Source organism: Saccostrea echinata, unplaced genomic scaffold, assembly GCF_033153115.1.
Source record: "Saccostrea echinata isolate AGI-Se365-2 ecotype Australia unplaced genomic scaffold, CSIRO_AGI_Sech_v1 ptg000009l, whole genome shotgun sequence".
NCBI lineage: Eukaryota > Metazoa > Mollusca > Bivalvia > Ostreida > Ostreidae > Saccostrea > Saccostrea echinata.
The window spans coordinates 29,845,337-29,860,847 of record NW_026889758.1 but is presented as its reverse complement, the minus strand read 5'-3'; the positions used below and the strand labels follow the sequence as shown (position 1 = coordinate 29,860,847).

Here is a 15,511-nt window from a genome sequence, read left to right as displayed (position 1 = left end):
TCCAAAGTCAAGGTCAAAGAATCAAAGTTGTAGGTATCAGAAGGAAGGTCTTGTCACAAGGATTACATATGTGAAGTATGAAAGCCCTAGCACTAACCGTACAAAAGTTATGGCCAAGGTTAAAGTTTTGCAAAAGTATGTCAAACTGAAAGGTCAAGGTCAACGGGTCAAAGTTTTAAAATCCAAAGGAAGGTCTTGTCAAAAGGTGTACACATGTAAAGTTTGAAAGCCCTAGCACCAACTATTCAAAAGTTATGGCCAAGGTTAAAGTCTGAAAAAATTAAGCAAAAGTGGGTCAAACTCCAAGGTCGAGGTCAAAAGGTCAAATTTTATGGTACACAAAGAGAGGTCTTGTAACAAGGAATACACGTGTGAAATATGAAAGCCATAGCTCCAATCAATCATAAGTTATGGGCAAGGTTAAAGTTTTTGCGGACAAACAAACAGACGGACGGACAGAGCAAAAACTATATGCCTCCGAATCTTCGATTACGGGGGCATAAAAATGTAAGCTGATCTTAGTGGTAAACCTGATTTAAACACAGGTGTAAATACGGGCATTAGACTATCAAAATTTCGAATTATTCACAGGTTTTGGGCTTTTTTATTATTATTTTTCTCGCGTAAGTGATCAACACTCAGCTTAAGTTTATTTGCTATAGACAGATAGTTAGTTGATTCCTGGAGACAAAAGCAGCAGTATAATGATTTTTATTATTTCCATCCATTTTTTTCACACTCTTGGACTTTCACATATTTAAAACTTGCATATCAGCGGGAGCATTCGTGTGCATATAATTATACAATTCACACTCCCTTAGCGAATTTACCGGTCTAGATGAAATCACAATATGAAAATGCTACATTGAGTTGTAATCTCGATTATCTTAAAGTTTCATTATCGTTGTATGGAGCAGCTGCCCTGGACAAAAAAGACCAAGAACGTTACCCTGGACTCCAAAACGACGATAAAACGAATGATAATATTTTCGACTACCTTTAATAAAAGTAGATAATATAATTGCCGAGCATAGTAGTTGGGGCACGTACTAAAATCTCCATTATTAATATCAATGTCGGAGTTTATTGGGAAGTGGAAAGTTGTTGCTGAGGAGAATCTAGACGAAATCTTTCAGGCATTTGGTTTGTATAAAACATTATGGTAAATATCGAAGTGTCGAAAGTTGCTCTTTTTTATTCTAGTAAAAATTAATATTTTATGCAAATTGTGTGCAAATTCAACATAAATTTATACAACACGTGCAGGAGTGGACGACGAAATGCGATCAAAGGCAAAGGAGGGTATAATCCAGCCAATTCAGGATATTAATATAATTGACGGCGAGTATTTCATAAAGACAACAATAGGCCATCTCTCCACGGAGGTCCGCTTCAAACTTGGCGTAACTTTCCCAAGTTCATCCATGGATGGCAAAAAAATCATGGTATTTTTTGGGGGGGGGGGAGAGAGAGAGAGAGTCTCGCCTATTGATTTTTTTGCACCTAAGCATGTGAATGCTCATTTTTGATATCATTGTGCTTAAAATAAGCAATGCAGACTTCCTTTTTATTTCAATATTTAGCACTATTGGCTTGATACAGACGCCGATTTGAAAACAATCTAGTTAATTGACTTCTTGAAATCACTTTCTTCGTAATATTTCTGTCTAAGCACGAAAAATTATGCCAGGAAATTTTGTATTCTTAAAACTTAGTGTTTCACTTTTAGGATCATCATTTCTGTACTTGTATAAAATATATATATATTCATATGTGTGATGTTTCGCAGCTGCCTAATTTGCGAAAACAGCAGAATTTTTTTTTTTTTTAGATATTTTTCTCTTTCAAAAATGTTGGTTACGCATTTCAGAAAATTTTCAATGGTATTTTCTGTTTTTTTTTAAAATTTTTATTTATCTACTTTTTTTTGGGGGGGGGGGTTATTTAGAACTAACTGACACCGACAGAGATACATGAGGCGCGAAAAACGTACTTGTATGACGGCAAAAATACAAAAGTCGGTACTTAATTTACTGATTATTATTGCCGATCCTCTAGATACAATCTGGAGTCGGCGTTGACAGTACAAAGTCCAGTATCTAGCTGACGATCTCGTCTCAAGCCAATTTATAACAATAGTAAAAGAAGCACTTTTAATGAGTAATTCTTGATATAAAAAACAAAGCTGATATTAATTGGATTATAATTATCAGATAAACTCAGGTTTAGGTTGCATCACGTGTCTTGTGGTCAAGGTTTATAACGTATCAATATTTGAGCACTGTAAAAAAAGAAATTACTGTCGCCCAAGTCTGTTTATACTTCAAACAAACTTGCATTGCTATGATCTTAATATACTTGAAATATGGAGATAACAAACAGTAATAAAGCTCAAAAGTCCATTGAAAAAATGCTTTTCATTGAATACAGTTGAACTTCGTATCTCGAACACTGATATCTCGAATACCATGGATATGTCGAAGTAATTAAGAAGTCCCAAACACTTATTCTGTAAGTATTTTACCACTGATATCTCGAGGTCCCAGAGTTCGAGATAAGGAGGTTTGACTGTAGTTTTCATCACTAATAAAGTTACGATACCTCTATGTTTTAGTATGTCAGTATTGTCACCATATTTGAATGAAAGACTGATAACATTTTTTCAATTACAGTGAAAACTGTCTAATCCAACACCTGTACAATTCGTTTCACTGTGGTTCCGACCTTTATTTTCATTCCCATTTTACTATTTTCCAAGTTCTTTACACTGCTATCCGACACCCTATCTATTCGGCACAATTTTTTTTCTCCCATAACATGTCGGATTAGACAGGTTTCACTGAAATATATAATCCAGTATCTAATTCAGAGGTCATATAGTGGCTGTAAACAGTACAACTTCAGAGACAATTAAACTAGATAATCTATATTCATTTAATTACAAATGGAAAATTAATAGAAACTATTTTGTAGGTAACATACAGAATGAATGGAAATGCACTGGAAGAAGTGCAACAATACGGTGATCACGAAGCGTTAATTTCCCGTGTTGTCAATGGCAAAGAACTTGTCTCGGTAAGAATTATATGTAGATTATCTTACCTTTAATTCAATTGGATTGATCAAAAAACTTTTACCTAAAAATTTTCATGACTGACACCGAAAACAGAAAGATGTTAAATTTCACCGAGGATTACATTACCTTGCAACGTGCATAATTTCGATTAAAAAACCATTGTTTTTTTCCGAGTTGTGTGGATTCAAGATTGTTCAAATTATGGACCTTTGGGTAAGAATTGGTATTAAGATTGGTCAACGAATGGCAATTCAGCGGATAAAACCTCATCAACCCTTTTTTCGCCTACGTGGAAAAACAAACGGACGCATTGACTTTCTAGAAAGACAAGCATTGAATGTCAGTAATATTCTGAAAGAGATACATGTGATCATGATCTTTTGTGATATTGTTGTATTGGCTAATACTGAACATTCACTACCCAGTCACATTGTTGACAACATTATTGGCAGACTCGTGAAGAAATCCTGTAACAGGAGAGGAGGAAATGCAGCGGACCAGACGATTCAAACCCGGTCCCTCTAAATTTCATGTGAGGTATAAAGTTAAAACTTTTACAGTTTATAAATATACATGTATCATTGATTAACAGATAGAAAGTATCACTTGAAAACAAATATTTAAAAAAAATATTTTTTGAGAAAAAAAAAAATTCAAAAAATTTACATATCTAAAAAAAAAATGCACCTGCTTAATTCTGTACTTTTAGTGAAAACCATCATTGCAGAAATAATATATGTTTATAAATGAAGGGCAAGTTGGACATGAATGGTCTCTGAAAGGCTGTTATTGAAAGCATGACAGGTATAAAGACAAGACAATGTAGGTTCGGTTTCAAATCTTAACATTTGGACAAAATAAATAGGGAAAACAACTTTCCAGAGGCTATCGAAGTCCAACTTGCCCTTCATCGATAAACATATATTGTTTCTGCAATGATGACTTTCACTAAAAGTACGGAATGAATTAGGTGTATTTTTTAAAAAATATATGCTTTTTTTAAAAAGAATTTTTCTCGATAATTATTTTTTTAAGTATTTGTTATCTATCAAGTGATACTTTCTATCTGTTAGTCAATGATATATTTACAAACCGTAAAAGTTTTACCTTTATAAAACACGTAGTATTGGAGCTGTTGTAAAAATAAATTTTTGGACATGTTGACCTTTGACAAAACCTTAATGTTCGGACGTCGCAAATGGCCAGTGAAAGGCTGAATACAGATTCTAACCTGCCACTGCACTCATGGTCGTTGAACAGTAAAGGATCTTTTTCGTGCCAGCAACTACTGCGACACGGGACCTTGATTAATTCAGTCATATCTGAAGCACTTGGCATGCCTTAAAAAGTTAAATTCTGCACTAAGCGCTTAAATTTTGATCACTATATAAAAAATCTTTTCATAAAGTTTGTCTGGCATCATGGCCCAGGAGTATTTATTTAAATAACTTTAATCTCTATATAAAGAATCTTCTACTATAAGAATCTTCTACTATAAGATTGTCACATCTGACATCTTGCAACCTTTTCCATTAGATACCGAGTATCTTAACCCCTACCCCCACCCCACCCCACCCCCACCCCCCACCCCCCAAATGAAACGTTGAGGAAACTTGAATCCTCCTTGCTCAAGAAAACGCATGGTAAAACTTGAATGAAGATTCACCCAGTGCTTTTGAAGAGGTTAATACTGTGAAGAGTTTGCAGAAAAAGACAAAATCGGATATCAAATAAACACGTTTTGCTTACATGCCCCCTACTTGTGACCGTCATATGTCGTACATTTGGAGTGTTAATAGAGAATTAATCAATGTCTTTTAACATTTTATTTTTTTTTCTTATAAAATTATATTAAATGACGTTGGGTTTCGGAAAAAAATCTTGATATATTTTTTTTGTCATTTTCAGACCATTACTGGAAAAGGAAAGAAGGCCATTATTCGTTATACAAGAGTATGATGTCATCTACAAAGCTCCGTTGCAAACCCACGAAATTCCAAGTTAAAGCTTAAATCCAAGAATCATCATTCTGTTTCACAGACACTTGCTTGGTTACCCACGATAATCATTTACAAATATTTATCTCGTCATAAAACGTTTTAAAACGTCCACAAATTCTACGATATTTCTTATTAGCCCATATTTTTAAAAAATATAATTTAAGGAAAAGTACAGTCGTACCCGAAGGGAAAGTGTAAATAAAGGAAACAAATTGAATGGATACACTGTTATTAAATCTTACTCATGGGCAATTACCAGGCAAAGTGTGTTCATGATTATAACAAACAACCAACATTCGGGCCTCGGGATTGGGCTTAATTGAGCATATGTTGAAAATCGTTTCTACTCATGGGCTTGTAGCAAGCAAGCATTTTATTATAAGCACTTAGCTCTCTACCAATTTTTTAATTAAAAAATCATGCCCAGATGTTTTGGTCCCAGGGTGAGACTTAGTTTACCATATATTGAGAACACATAACCTTTCTGAAAATCCCCTTCCAATATTTATTACCAATAAAAAGTCCAGCAAATTAACTGTTTTTGCATAGGTCTAACAATTTCAAAAATTTTACAGTCTTGTAAAGACGATAATCCTAATTTTTGTCACACGAGCCCCAGGGTTCAGTTTCAAGTGGGGCTAAAGCGATCGAAGCCTGAAAAACTAAAGAGTCAAGGCTCCTGGTGCAAAATTAAGTATGGGGAAAAATAGTTTCCTTATCATGGGCAATCAAACAAAGATGCAATTGTTGCTACACCAAATATTAAGCAATTGATGTTTTATACTAGTTCCACTTTCGCTTTACATTTAGGGTGAAATCACGTATTTTCATAAGGTCAAATTTTCGCGATCTGACGAAAAATAATGGTTGATGAGAATTTGAATTCGTGGTTCAGACATAAACAGGATAGTCTATTTTAATATTTACGTTCCTTGGGTCATGAATTCGCGATTTTTTTTATTCAATGAGACCAATAAAAATTAAACCACTATGAAAACTAGTAATTTTACAGTATTTTATTTGAAAAAAAAATTGGAATGGAATTTTTAGGAAAGGTGAAATGGAAACAAAAACAGGTGTCTATTGAATAGTCATTAGAATACAACAAACTGACACTTCCTGTTCTACATGTATAGAACTATCTTCTACTATATGCGGCTTTATTAATTTTAAAAATCAGTTTTTATCTTTCTTAAATCAAGTTCTTGTTTCCAATATATCCTTGTTTCCATATATCATGAACTGTCAACAACTCGAGTCGACTTGACGCACCTGAAACTGTGAAGTAGTTTTTAGATACAAACAGCATGGCGATCGGAACAGTTTCTTTGTTTTCTTTCTAAAGTCCCTATCCATCACAAAATAATTGATTGGGTGGACGGCACAGTTAGTGAAGGCAAACCAATGAGAGAACATCCAGTAGACTTGTAGGTACTCCTGGCTCATCAGCTGTTGGTTGTTGCTACCCACAACAGTAATAACATGGAGAGGAAGCCAGGAAAGGGCGTAAGATACAGCGACACAAATTAACACCTTCACCGTCTGAAAAATGAGAAAACGCTGCACTTAAAATTGTTTTCCAATACTATACGATTTTTGTCCCCCGCGAAAGCGCAGGGATATTAAATCCCATTTTGAATGAGAGAAGATAAGGCTTTAACATTTCAATTGTGCATTACCTGTGATATGACCTTTCAAAATGCACAATGATTTTTGACCTCTTTACCTTGAAGTCTGATATACTTTCAAAAATTTAAACTTTGGTAATGACTTTTGAATGAGAAAAGAAAGGCATTCTTATATTTCACATGACTTTTACGAGTGTACTTAAATATTTTTGTCCTCGTGATCTTGACTTATTTGAAGTTTGACGACATTCCAATATTGAAACATAAGATGTAGCTCTTGTCCCGGATTAGAATAGCTTTCATATTTTTACATGTGCATTATTTGTGAGTTAACCGAAATGTTTTCCGAATGTACAATGATTTTTGACATCCTTGACCTTGAAGTTTTACACACTTTTCAAAAACTTAAAATTTGCTCGTATCCTTTGCACCAGAATATACATGGCCTTCCTATTTTTTCACATGTGCAATACCTGTGACAAGACCATTCCGTATATACTATGGTTTTTTACTTCAAGACCTAGACCTTCAAAAATTTCATCTTGGTCGTAATTAGCACATTTATAGCACGATGAACAGAACAAAAGGTTGCAGTAACACCCCGAAAGCAGCTAGGGGACTACAATTCTCTGAATTTGCATAGTATCCTACAAAGAATACGAAATGTGTGAATTTCTTCTTCTTATTTTTTTTGTCGTCAGAGAATTCATTGGTAAGAAAAGTACTGAAGTAAAATGCATTACCCGTCTTTTTTCTAGGTCCATCTCTTTGATTCTTGTAGGATGGTTTTCTCCTGGTGGTTTGCGGATCCAGACAAGAAATCCAATATAAAAATTGGAGAAACATAATATAAGAAGTGGTATAATGTACTGAATTATCATTATTGCAATGGTGTAGTAGAGTCTTTTTTTACTGGAGTCCCAAATTTCCACACACATTCGCGATCGCATGTGAAATGCTATATCAAAGTATTGCACTTTAGAATATATTGCAACGGGCAATGCAACCAAGAAAGAAAAAAGCAATGATAGCAAATACGCAACTTTCCCTTGGAAAGTAAGTGTGACTTTTTGGGGTGATCGAAATATTACGTAATGTCTGAATACAGTAAGCAGCATCAGAGATTGGGAACGGTGGATAACTATCATTAGATGAAGATAGGTTGCAACTGGACATAAAAAATCAAAATAAGGCCAAGATTGGTAGAGATGCTCGCCTATAACTTTAAACGGAATAGAAATGATTACAAGTCCTAGGTCGTTAATTGCGAGACTGCTGATGAAAATATTTTTATTTCTCCAATTCTTCTTTGGTCTATAATGCCAAATCATGGCGGAATTTCCAGGAACTGCAATAGCCGTTGTGAGCATGTATAAGCCAAGGAGAATCCATTGCACCACTTGCCTTCCATTGGATGTGTGTCTATACGAGTCACTGATAACCATGTATGATATATTGAAATGGTCATATGTAAAATTAAAATCTAATATCCATGAATATTCTTCTATCTGTGTCATGTTGCTTTTAATGATTTGGTTGACATGGTTTAAAGTTCTTATACCCAGCTCCTTTTTATCTTATTATTAGTGCTTATTGATCTTTATCCAACAGCCAATAGAAATGGATGAAAAATGTAAGAAAATACATACTACATGTTTGGTTAAGCCTAACCACGCCCAGTAGTAAAACACTGCAAAAAAAAAAAAAAAAAAAAAAAAAAAAAAAAAAAAAAATGAAAATGAAATTAAAAAAAAAAGAATATCTCGATCTACTTATAGTATAAATTGCCAGAATAATTTTGTCAATAAAACATAAACAAGGGTACGTATTATATATCCTTCAGTAGTAGATAATGAATGAGAGAAATCAGAAAATATTTTCCGCTCGAAAATTAAACGAGATTCTGATCTATAATCCCACTTTCCCCCTAATCACCGTCCTTAAATTTCATGATCAGCACAGTTGCATATTCAGATTCCATTTCTTTTATAAGTTATAACCAACACTTACAAAATTACATAATGTTCTTTTAAAAAGCGTGAAAATTCGATTAATATATTTAGACCATGAAAAACATATTCAATTATCTATTATATAATTGGACGACAGTTTGCACTATCACCATCTATAATTTCCTTGTCTCTGTGTATTATCTTCGAGTACATCAATGATCATGTGTTCTTTAATTACAATGGTATTTTGATTTTAAGACTATTTAGTTTTTGTAAGCAAAAGTACAATGATGATTGAATGCAGGATAAATAACCTTTATGAATCTGTATTTCGCAAAAGGCAAAAATTATACAGTCCTTTGTTGGGGGGGGGGGGGGGTTATTGTTCAGTGTTATTTAAATTTCCGGAAAGGAGAATGGAAAATTTCGCCAATATCCTCTTGAACATTTGGGGAGGGGCATCGGGAGTAGATGTTCGAGCCATAAAGAGTTACTTGTAGGTAAATATAAATTTTACGGATAATTTGATTTACATGTTTGTAAATTAGGAATATTATCTATTTTTGTCTGTTAAAACGTATAAACGTTTGAACCACCGAACCAATTTTACCAAAGAGCTGCATACGTTGCCGTAGATAGTCATGATGTATATTTTCTTTGTTAAAATAAAGTATATCAGGAAGGACAGCTATACAAAACTGTTTATTTTTACTTTTTCAAAACCGTTTTCTTTCATTCCAACTTTTCCCTCTATTTGTCTATTTTTGTTTTGTTTTTGTTGTTTGTTTTTGTTTTGTCTTATTTTGTTTTATACCTATGATACTTTTTTTTCCAAAAAGAAATGTTGCAATATGGCAATTTTTAAAGTAATTTTTCAGAAACCGTTACATATTCGAACCATCCATCATGTTCCAAATGATTTACTTTTGGAAAAGACGTGTGTTGTCCTTTAACATTTAAAGTATAGTGCCACTCATAAATCGACTTTAAATCTGTGTAAAACATGAAGCCAAATTATATAGTTCGTGGTACTGTGGTAAATAGCATATGGTGGTTAAAACAGAAAAACCTTGTGAATTCTGTTGTCCCATCCTCACTCCCCGGGGCCTAAGTGGAGAGACCAAAACCATCAGATGTAAATCATGCCAGTCCACCTCTTAAAAGAGAACAGTCTGAGACCAGATAAGCTAATGCATTGGGATTGTGCCATTTCTAAACGTAAAAAAAACAAACATATTTCGTGGTGAGGTGGTGGGGTACACGTTTTCTAGGGGATGTGGGTGTCCAAAGTCTATTTTTTATTTGCTTCAGTATATACTTTTAATAACTCTGCAAATTCAAGGAGGGGGTCCGAACACCCCCGCCCCCTCTCTGATCCGTGCTTGGATGACTATAAAACTTTTTTCTGAAGATTTTCCCAAATGCTGTTTCTTTTGCAGTCTCCACTTGATTTCAGTTAAACTTGTTACACTAGTCTTGTATTCCTGATAATGTTGTCTATCAGATTTTGTTTTCAACCAATTGCTGTTCTTGGCATGGTTAGAAACAACACCACGTTGTGACCGGTCATCAGGGGTGCTTACCCCTCCATGGGGAGGGGTAATATATCCTCCATGGCACCTGATCCCGCCCCTGATGTTTTTAGAGGTACATGTTTGCTCTGCTCCCGATTTGTATTGTTTTGATGGACTTTTAAGCTTGATTACTATTCGTTATCTCCATATTTCACTAGACCTCGACCCTGAAAACGTACATTACTGTAATCTTTTCAGCAAGCTTGAAATGAAAGATACCACAGAGTGTGACACATCTGTTTCATTTTGGATATTTTACTAGAAAACAACGTTAATGGTAATCTAACAACAAAGTGATGACTTTGACTTTTCAATCGTCAACTTCCCTTATTTATGCAGCAATATACCCACATCACTTGCATATGGGGTGTTTATCTCTCAGTTGATTCGATACGCAAGAGCGTGATCTACGTACGAACAATTTCTAAAACGAGGTAAATTACTGACAAACAAGTTGATGAAACAAGAATATCAACAGTCTCGTTTAAAGTCATCATTTCGTACGTTCTGTGGTCGATACAATGACCTTGTCAGCAAATACAATCTATCGTTAAGTCAAATGTTGACTGACGGTTTTCGTACTTAGTCTAATTGTTAAGCCATTATTTACACACTGAATTGTCATCGGATTTTTTCTGTTATTTCCTAATCATGACAAGGAGCACGTGGCGGTTGTGACCGGTTGGCAGGGGATGCTCACTCCTCCATGACACCTGATCCCACCTCTGATGTTTTAGAGGTCCATGTTTGTCTGCTCCTGATTTGTATTGTTTGAATGAACTTTTGAGCTTTAATACTGTTCGTTATCGCCATATATTTTATTTTCAGAAGCTACTCCTCCAACAGTTTTGGTCTGAGTGAGATAGAAGTTGGGTACACATTTCCTAGATCCATAATTCTATATATAGTTTTTTAATTGCGATGAATGGTGTAGCCAAGAGCGTCTCATTTGTTAAAAATCTCAATGCACTAGTATTTATCGACTAAAAACTCTCAAAAACAAACATTGTAAGACTAAACTATAAAGCACAGATTTGTAAAGTGAAATTAACAGATCGGACATATAGTGTTAATGTCAAGAATGGAGGCGTACTAGTCGAGGGCAATCCCCTGCTCTGAAGAAAGACATTTCAGTTTTAATGTTCATGAAAAGATACATTTTTCAAAAATTGTTTTGTCAATATCATCTTTTTCAGATTTGCTTCCTGTATTTTATTGAATAGCTTATTGGTAAATTATTTTCACATATTTTTTAAGGGATGTCAACAGAAAAAAAATCTTCATACATGATTCGAACTCTCTCCAAAGCTCATTGTCAGGCGTAAGACTAAACGCGTTAACCAATTGTGTGTCAATGTGATTTAAATAAACGATTCCATTTTTGGAAACATTAAATAAATTTTACATATACTTTTCCGTCATTTAAACATTAATTTGGAATCGAGACTTGACCTCTTCATATTCAAAAATATTTTTTTATCACTCAAATAATCCCATTTTCCGCTAAATATAGTTAACTGGCAACTATATAAAGATGATTGATTGATTGATTGTATGTTGTTTAACGTCTCATTCGACAATTTTCCACTCATATAGAGACGTCACCATATACCGGTGAAGGGCTTCAAATTTTGACCTTTACTCGGCACTCAGGGCCATTGAGCAGTGAGGGATCTTCATCGTGCCAACGCCTGCCGTGACACGGGGCCTCGGTTTTTAATGTCTCATCCGAAGGACCCGCAACTTTCACTTCAAAGTGGCGAGCGCATGGCGAAGGAACAGTTGCTACCCATTTTTTATACGGACACACATTTCGGGTTTCCAATAGCAAAACAGAGACACCATTCTTTCTATAATATTGAGGGGTAACCATCTCTTATCCGCAACACCTCTTATGGGACTGAATAAAATTTAATAATTCTTTCACAGAATCCTTGTAACATAGTGGCATTGTGCACCTCCTATTTTATATTTTAATCGGGAACATGTTTGGGGGCTCCCATAGAAAACATGGACTTTGCCATTCTAGACATATGAGGCAGGGGGTATCATTTTGTGAGCTCAGTACTCACAGTTCTTCTTGTTTTAGACAAATATAACTTTTCCATGAACTTTGAAAATCGAGAAAAATATTGTTTCAGAGCGGGGAATTGTCCTCGCCTTGTACACCCTCTTTCTGTACATTTAGTAGTCACCCACAATACACATTGAGGGGAAGAGGACACATATTGTTAAAAATTCTACTTTGCCTCAGAATGTTTAGATTCGAAGGAGCTATGTATAAAGTTCACTTGATTTGCATCAAACTTGCAGCATTTGCTACTAAATGTGCGAAATTATGTCTTACACTTCTATATATACGTTTTAAAACCAGTATGTACATTTAGTGTGTCAACAGCTTCTACTTCCCTGTTAAGTCTCTTCTGAATACATGTACTTTGTAAGCTTTATTGGCGTGATAACCACAATGTATACACTTTCCTCGTACAACTATTATAGAACATGAATTTGATAAAACAAGAGAGAGAGAGTACATATTAGTTTAGATTAGTCATGTAATCATCTAACAAACATTTACATACATTTAAATCTGATCATTTTTTAAACGTTCAAGAACGATTGAACATGCATGTTGCAGCTTGCACAGGTAGCAGAAGAGAGTTTCGTGCAAGCCAGCTTTTAAAAATATTATTTAGTTAAACAACGTCAGGATGAAACTTGAAATTGAAGTCTTTTTCATGCAAAAATGTTCATTTTATGCATCTCAACGTGAATTGAGGTTCTATGAATTTTTAGAAACAGTCTTGTAAAAAGTTGACATTTTTACACCATAAAAGTGCAAAAAAAAAAAAAAAAAAAAAAAAAAAAAAAAAAAACAACAACATTTTTTGAAGAAATCGAATGCTCTTTAATCTAGCCTTAGATACCAATGCTTATTAGCATGACATGAAATCAGAAGTGATATGTGATGTCTTGCAATTTTACCCGGTTTTATATTAAAGTAAAAGTAAAATACCGTGTAACAAAACATGCAATTTCTCCGAATGCCTGGATTGGTAAGAGTTTTTTATGCCCCCGTATAACCCACATCTTATTTTTATCCTAAAATACATTTATTGAGCAGTTTACAATTAGAAAAACATAGCTAGCGTTATTCGCGTTTCCTGAATTTATCTTTAAGATTTTATAATTCTGATATTATGTTGCTTATGGCATGTCAAACGTTGCAATATTCGATCTTTTCCATTTGCATTGTATAACTTTCCATTTATATTCTATAATTTTCCATTTGTATTCTATAATTTTCCATTTGTATTCTATAATTTTTCATTTGTATTGTAAATTTTTTATTTGTATTCTATATTATTTCATTTGTATTGTATATTTTTTTTTCATTTGTATTGTATAATTTTTATTTGCATTGTATAATTTTCCATTTGTATTCAATAATTTTTCATTTATGTTGTATAATTTTTCATTTGTATTGTATAATTTTTATTTGTATTCTATAATTTTTCATTTGTATTGTATAATTTTTATTTGTATTCTATAATTTTCCATTTGTATTGTATAATTTTCCCTTTGTATTGTATAATTTTCCATTTGTATTCAATAATTTTTCATTTATGTTGTATAATTTTTCATTTGTATTGTATAATTTTTATTTTTATTCTATAATTTTCCATTTGTATTGTATAATTTTCCATTTGTATTGTATAATTTTCCATTTGTATTCTATAAATTTCCATTTGTATTCTATAATTTTACAATATAAATGAGAAATTATACAATACAAATGGAAAATTATACAATACAAATGGAAAATTATACAATACAAATAAAAATAATACAATACAAATGAAAAATTAAAGAATACAAAGGGAAAATTATACAATACAAATAAAAATTATACAATACAAATAAAAAATTATACAATACAAATAAAAAATTATACAATACAAATGAAGAATTATTGAATACAAATGAAAAATATAGAATACAAATAAAAATTTTACAATGCAAATGAAAAATTATAGAATACAAATGAAAAATTATAGAATACAAATGAAAAATTATAGAATACAAATGGAAACTTTTACAATACAAATGGAAAATTATACAATACAAATAGAAAATTATACAATACAAATGGAAAAGATCGAATATTGCAACATTTGACATGCCATAGTTCCTTCAATATCGTGAGAACCATTTGCTTGGCAGATGTCAAACTTTGTACATTGTTTCCCTTTAAGAAGTAAACAACCCCTGGTGATTTTAAGAGTCAAAAGTTAAATTTGACGTAGGAATATACTGACCACTCAGTGTCTGCTGAACCCCTTTGTTTGACAGACATCAATTAACAATGCCCCCCCCCCCCCCCCGAGGAGTAGGTGATTACTGTAGATTTTGAGGTCACAATGTCAAAGGTCATGGTCAAACTACAATAGACGTACGAAGATATTGTTCATTCAATATTTTAAGAATCCTTTGCTTGACAAACATCAAACTTGGTACATTGGTTGACACTGAGGTGTAGATAAGCGCTATAGATGTTGAATTCTTAAGATCAAAGGTCAAGAGTCAATCTGGACATAGTAATATATTGACCGCTCAATGTAAGAACCGTTTATTGTCAGGTATCAGATTTAGTACATTGGTTGATAATGAGGAGTAGATGAACACTGTAGATTTTGATGTCACAAAATCAATGGTCAAACTACAATCGTAATATGTTGTCCTCTCAATACGTTAAGAACCTTTTTATACCTGACAGACATCAAACTTGGTACATTAGTTCACTTTTAAAAATAGAAGTAGATGATGGCCTGCTTTTTTAGGTCACAAGATCAAAGATCAAACTGGACACAGGAATAATTTAATTTTGTTTGTATTCTAGCTTCTGATTGGTTAATATCCAAAAAGGAACACAAATTATTTCTGTGTAACCTGGTTTGGTATGGGGACCCCCCCCCCCCCCGACAACCAGCTGAATCATCTGTATCCATACAATCCTCTCATTTCCAGTCCTTGGGATTCATGGAAAATTCCAGATTTAATAAATGTTCCTTTAACTTCAAACAGTAATTCGATCTTACCACATGTAAACAAACAACAAGGCTGCTAGGCCTGTGTATCAGTTTTTACCTCCCCTTGCTTCCCATCACTTCCGTTACTACGGTTGTATTATTGAGCGGCAAAAAGCAACGAAATTTTACACCCATAGTTATTTAATGATTTTGAAATTAAATTATAATGAATGACTAATTCTTGGCCAAAT

At 33.5% G+C, this 15,511-nt stretch overlaps 2 protein-coding genes across 2 annotated transcripts; one reads left to right on the top strand and one right to left on the bottom strand.

Annotated features, from left to right (window-relative positions):
* The first annotated feature begins 1,073 nt into the window (after nucleotides 1-1,073).
* On the top strand, nucleotides 1,074-5,035 carry LOC133182634 (sodium/calcium exchanger regulatory protein 1-like). The gene is made up of 4 exons (XM_061317480.1): nucleotides 1,074-1,143; nucleotides 1,267-1,445; nucleotides 2,974-3,075; nucleotides 4,985-5,035. Exons 1-4 carry the CDS (start codon nucleotides 1,074-1,076, stop codon nucleotides 5,033-5,035), a joined length of 402 nt encoding a protein of 133 aa, XP_061173464.1.
* Nucleotides 5,036-6,321: 1,286 nt separating this feature from the next.
* On the bottom strand, nucleotides 6,322-7,642 carry LOC133182633 (RYamide receptor-like). Its single transcript, XM_061317479.1, has 2 exons — nucleotides 7,448-7,642; nucleotides 6,322-6,618 (listed from the first exon to the last, which is right to left on the bottom strand). The coding sequence occupies exons 1-2, from the start codon at nucleotides 7,640-7,642 to the stop codon at nucleotides 6,322-6,324; spliced, it is 492 nt and encodes a 163-aa protein (XP_061173463.1).
* Nucleotides 7,643-15,511: the final 7,869 nt, after the last annotated feature.

Bases quoted from the DNA above. Each gene is read 5' to 3' on its own strand.
- LOC133182634 (XM_061317480.1), top strand. From the start codon at position 1,074: ATGTCGGAGTTTATTGGGAAGTGGAAAGTTGTTGCTGAGGAGAATCTA. The intron at 1,446-2,973 runs GTATTTTTTGGG...ACTATTTTGTAG, and splicing joins TGGATGGCAAAAAAATCATG to GTAACATACAGAATGAATGG. The intron at 3,076-4,984 runs GTAAGAATTATA...TGTCATTTTCAG, and splicing joins ATGGCAAAGAACTTGTCTCG to ACCATTACTGGAAAAGGAAA.
- LOC133182633 (XM_061317479.1), bottom strand. From the start codon at position 7,642: ATGTGTGTGGAAATTTGGGACTCCAGTAAAAAAAGACTCTACTACACC. The intron at 6,619-7,447 runs GTAATGCATTTT...CTCATTTTTCAG, and splicing joins TGGACCTAGAAAAAAGACGG to ACGGTGAAGGTGTTAATTTG.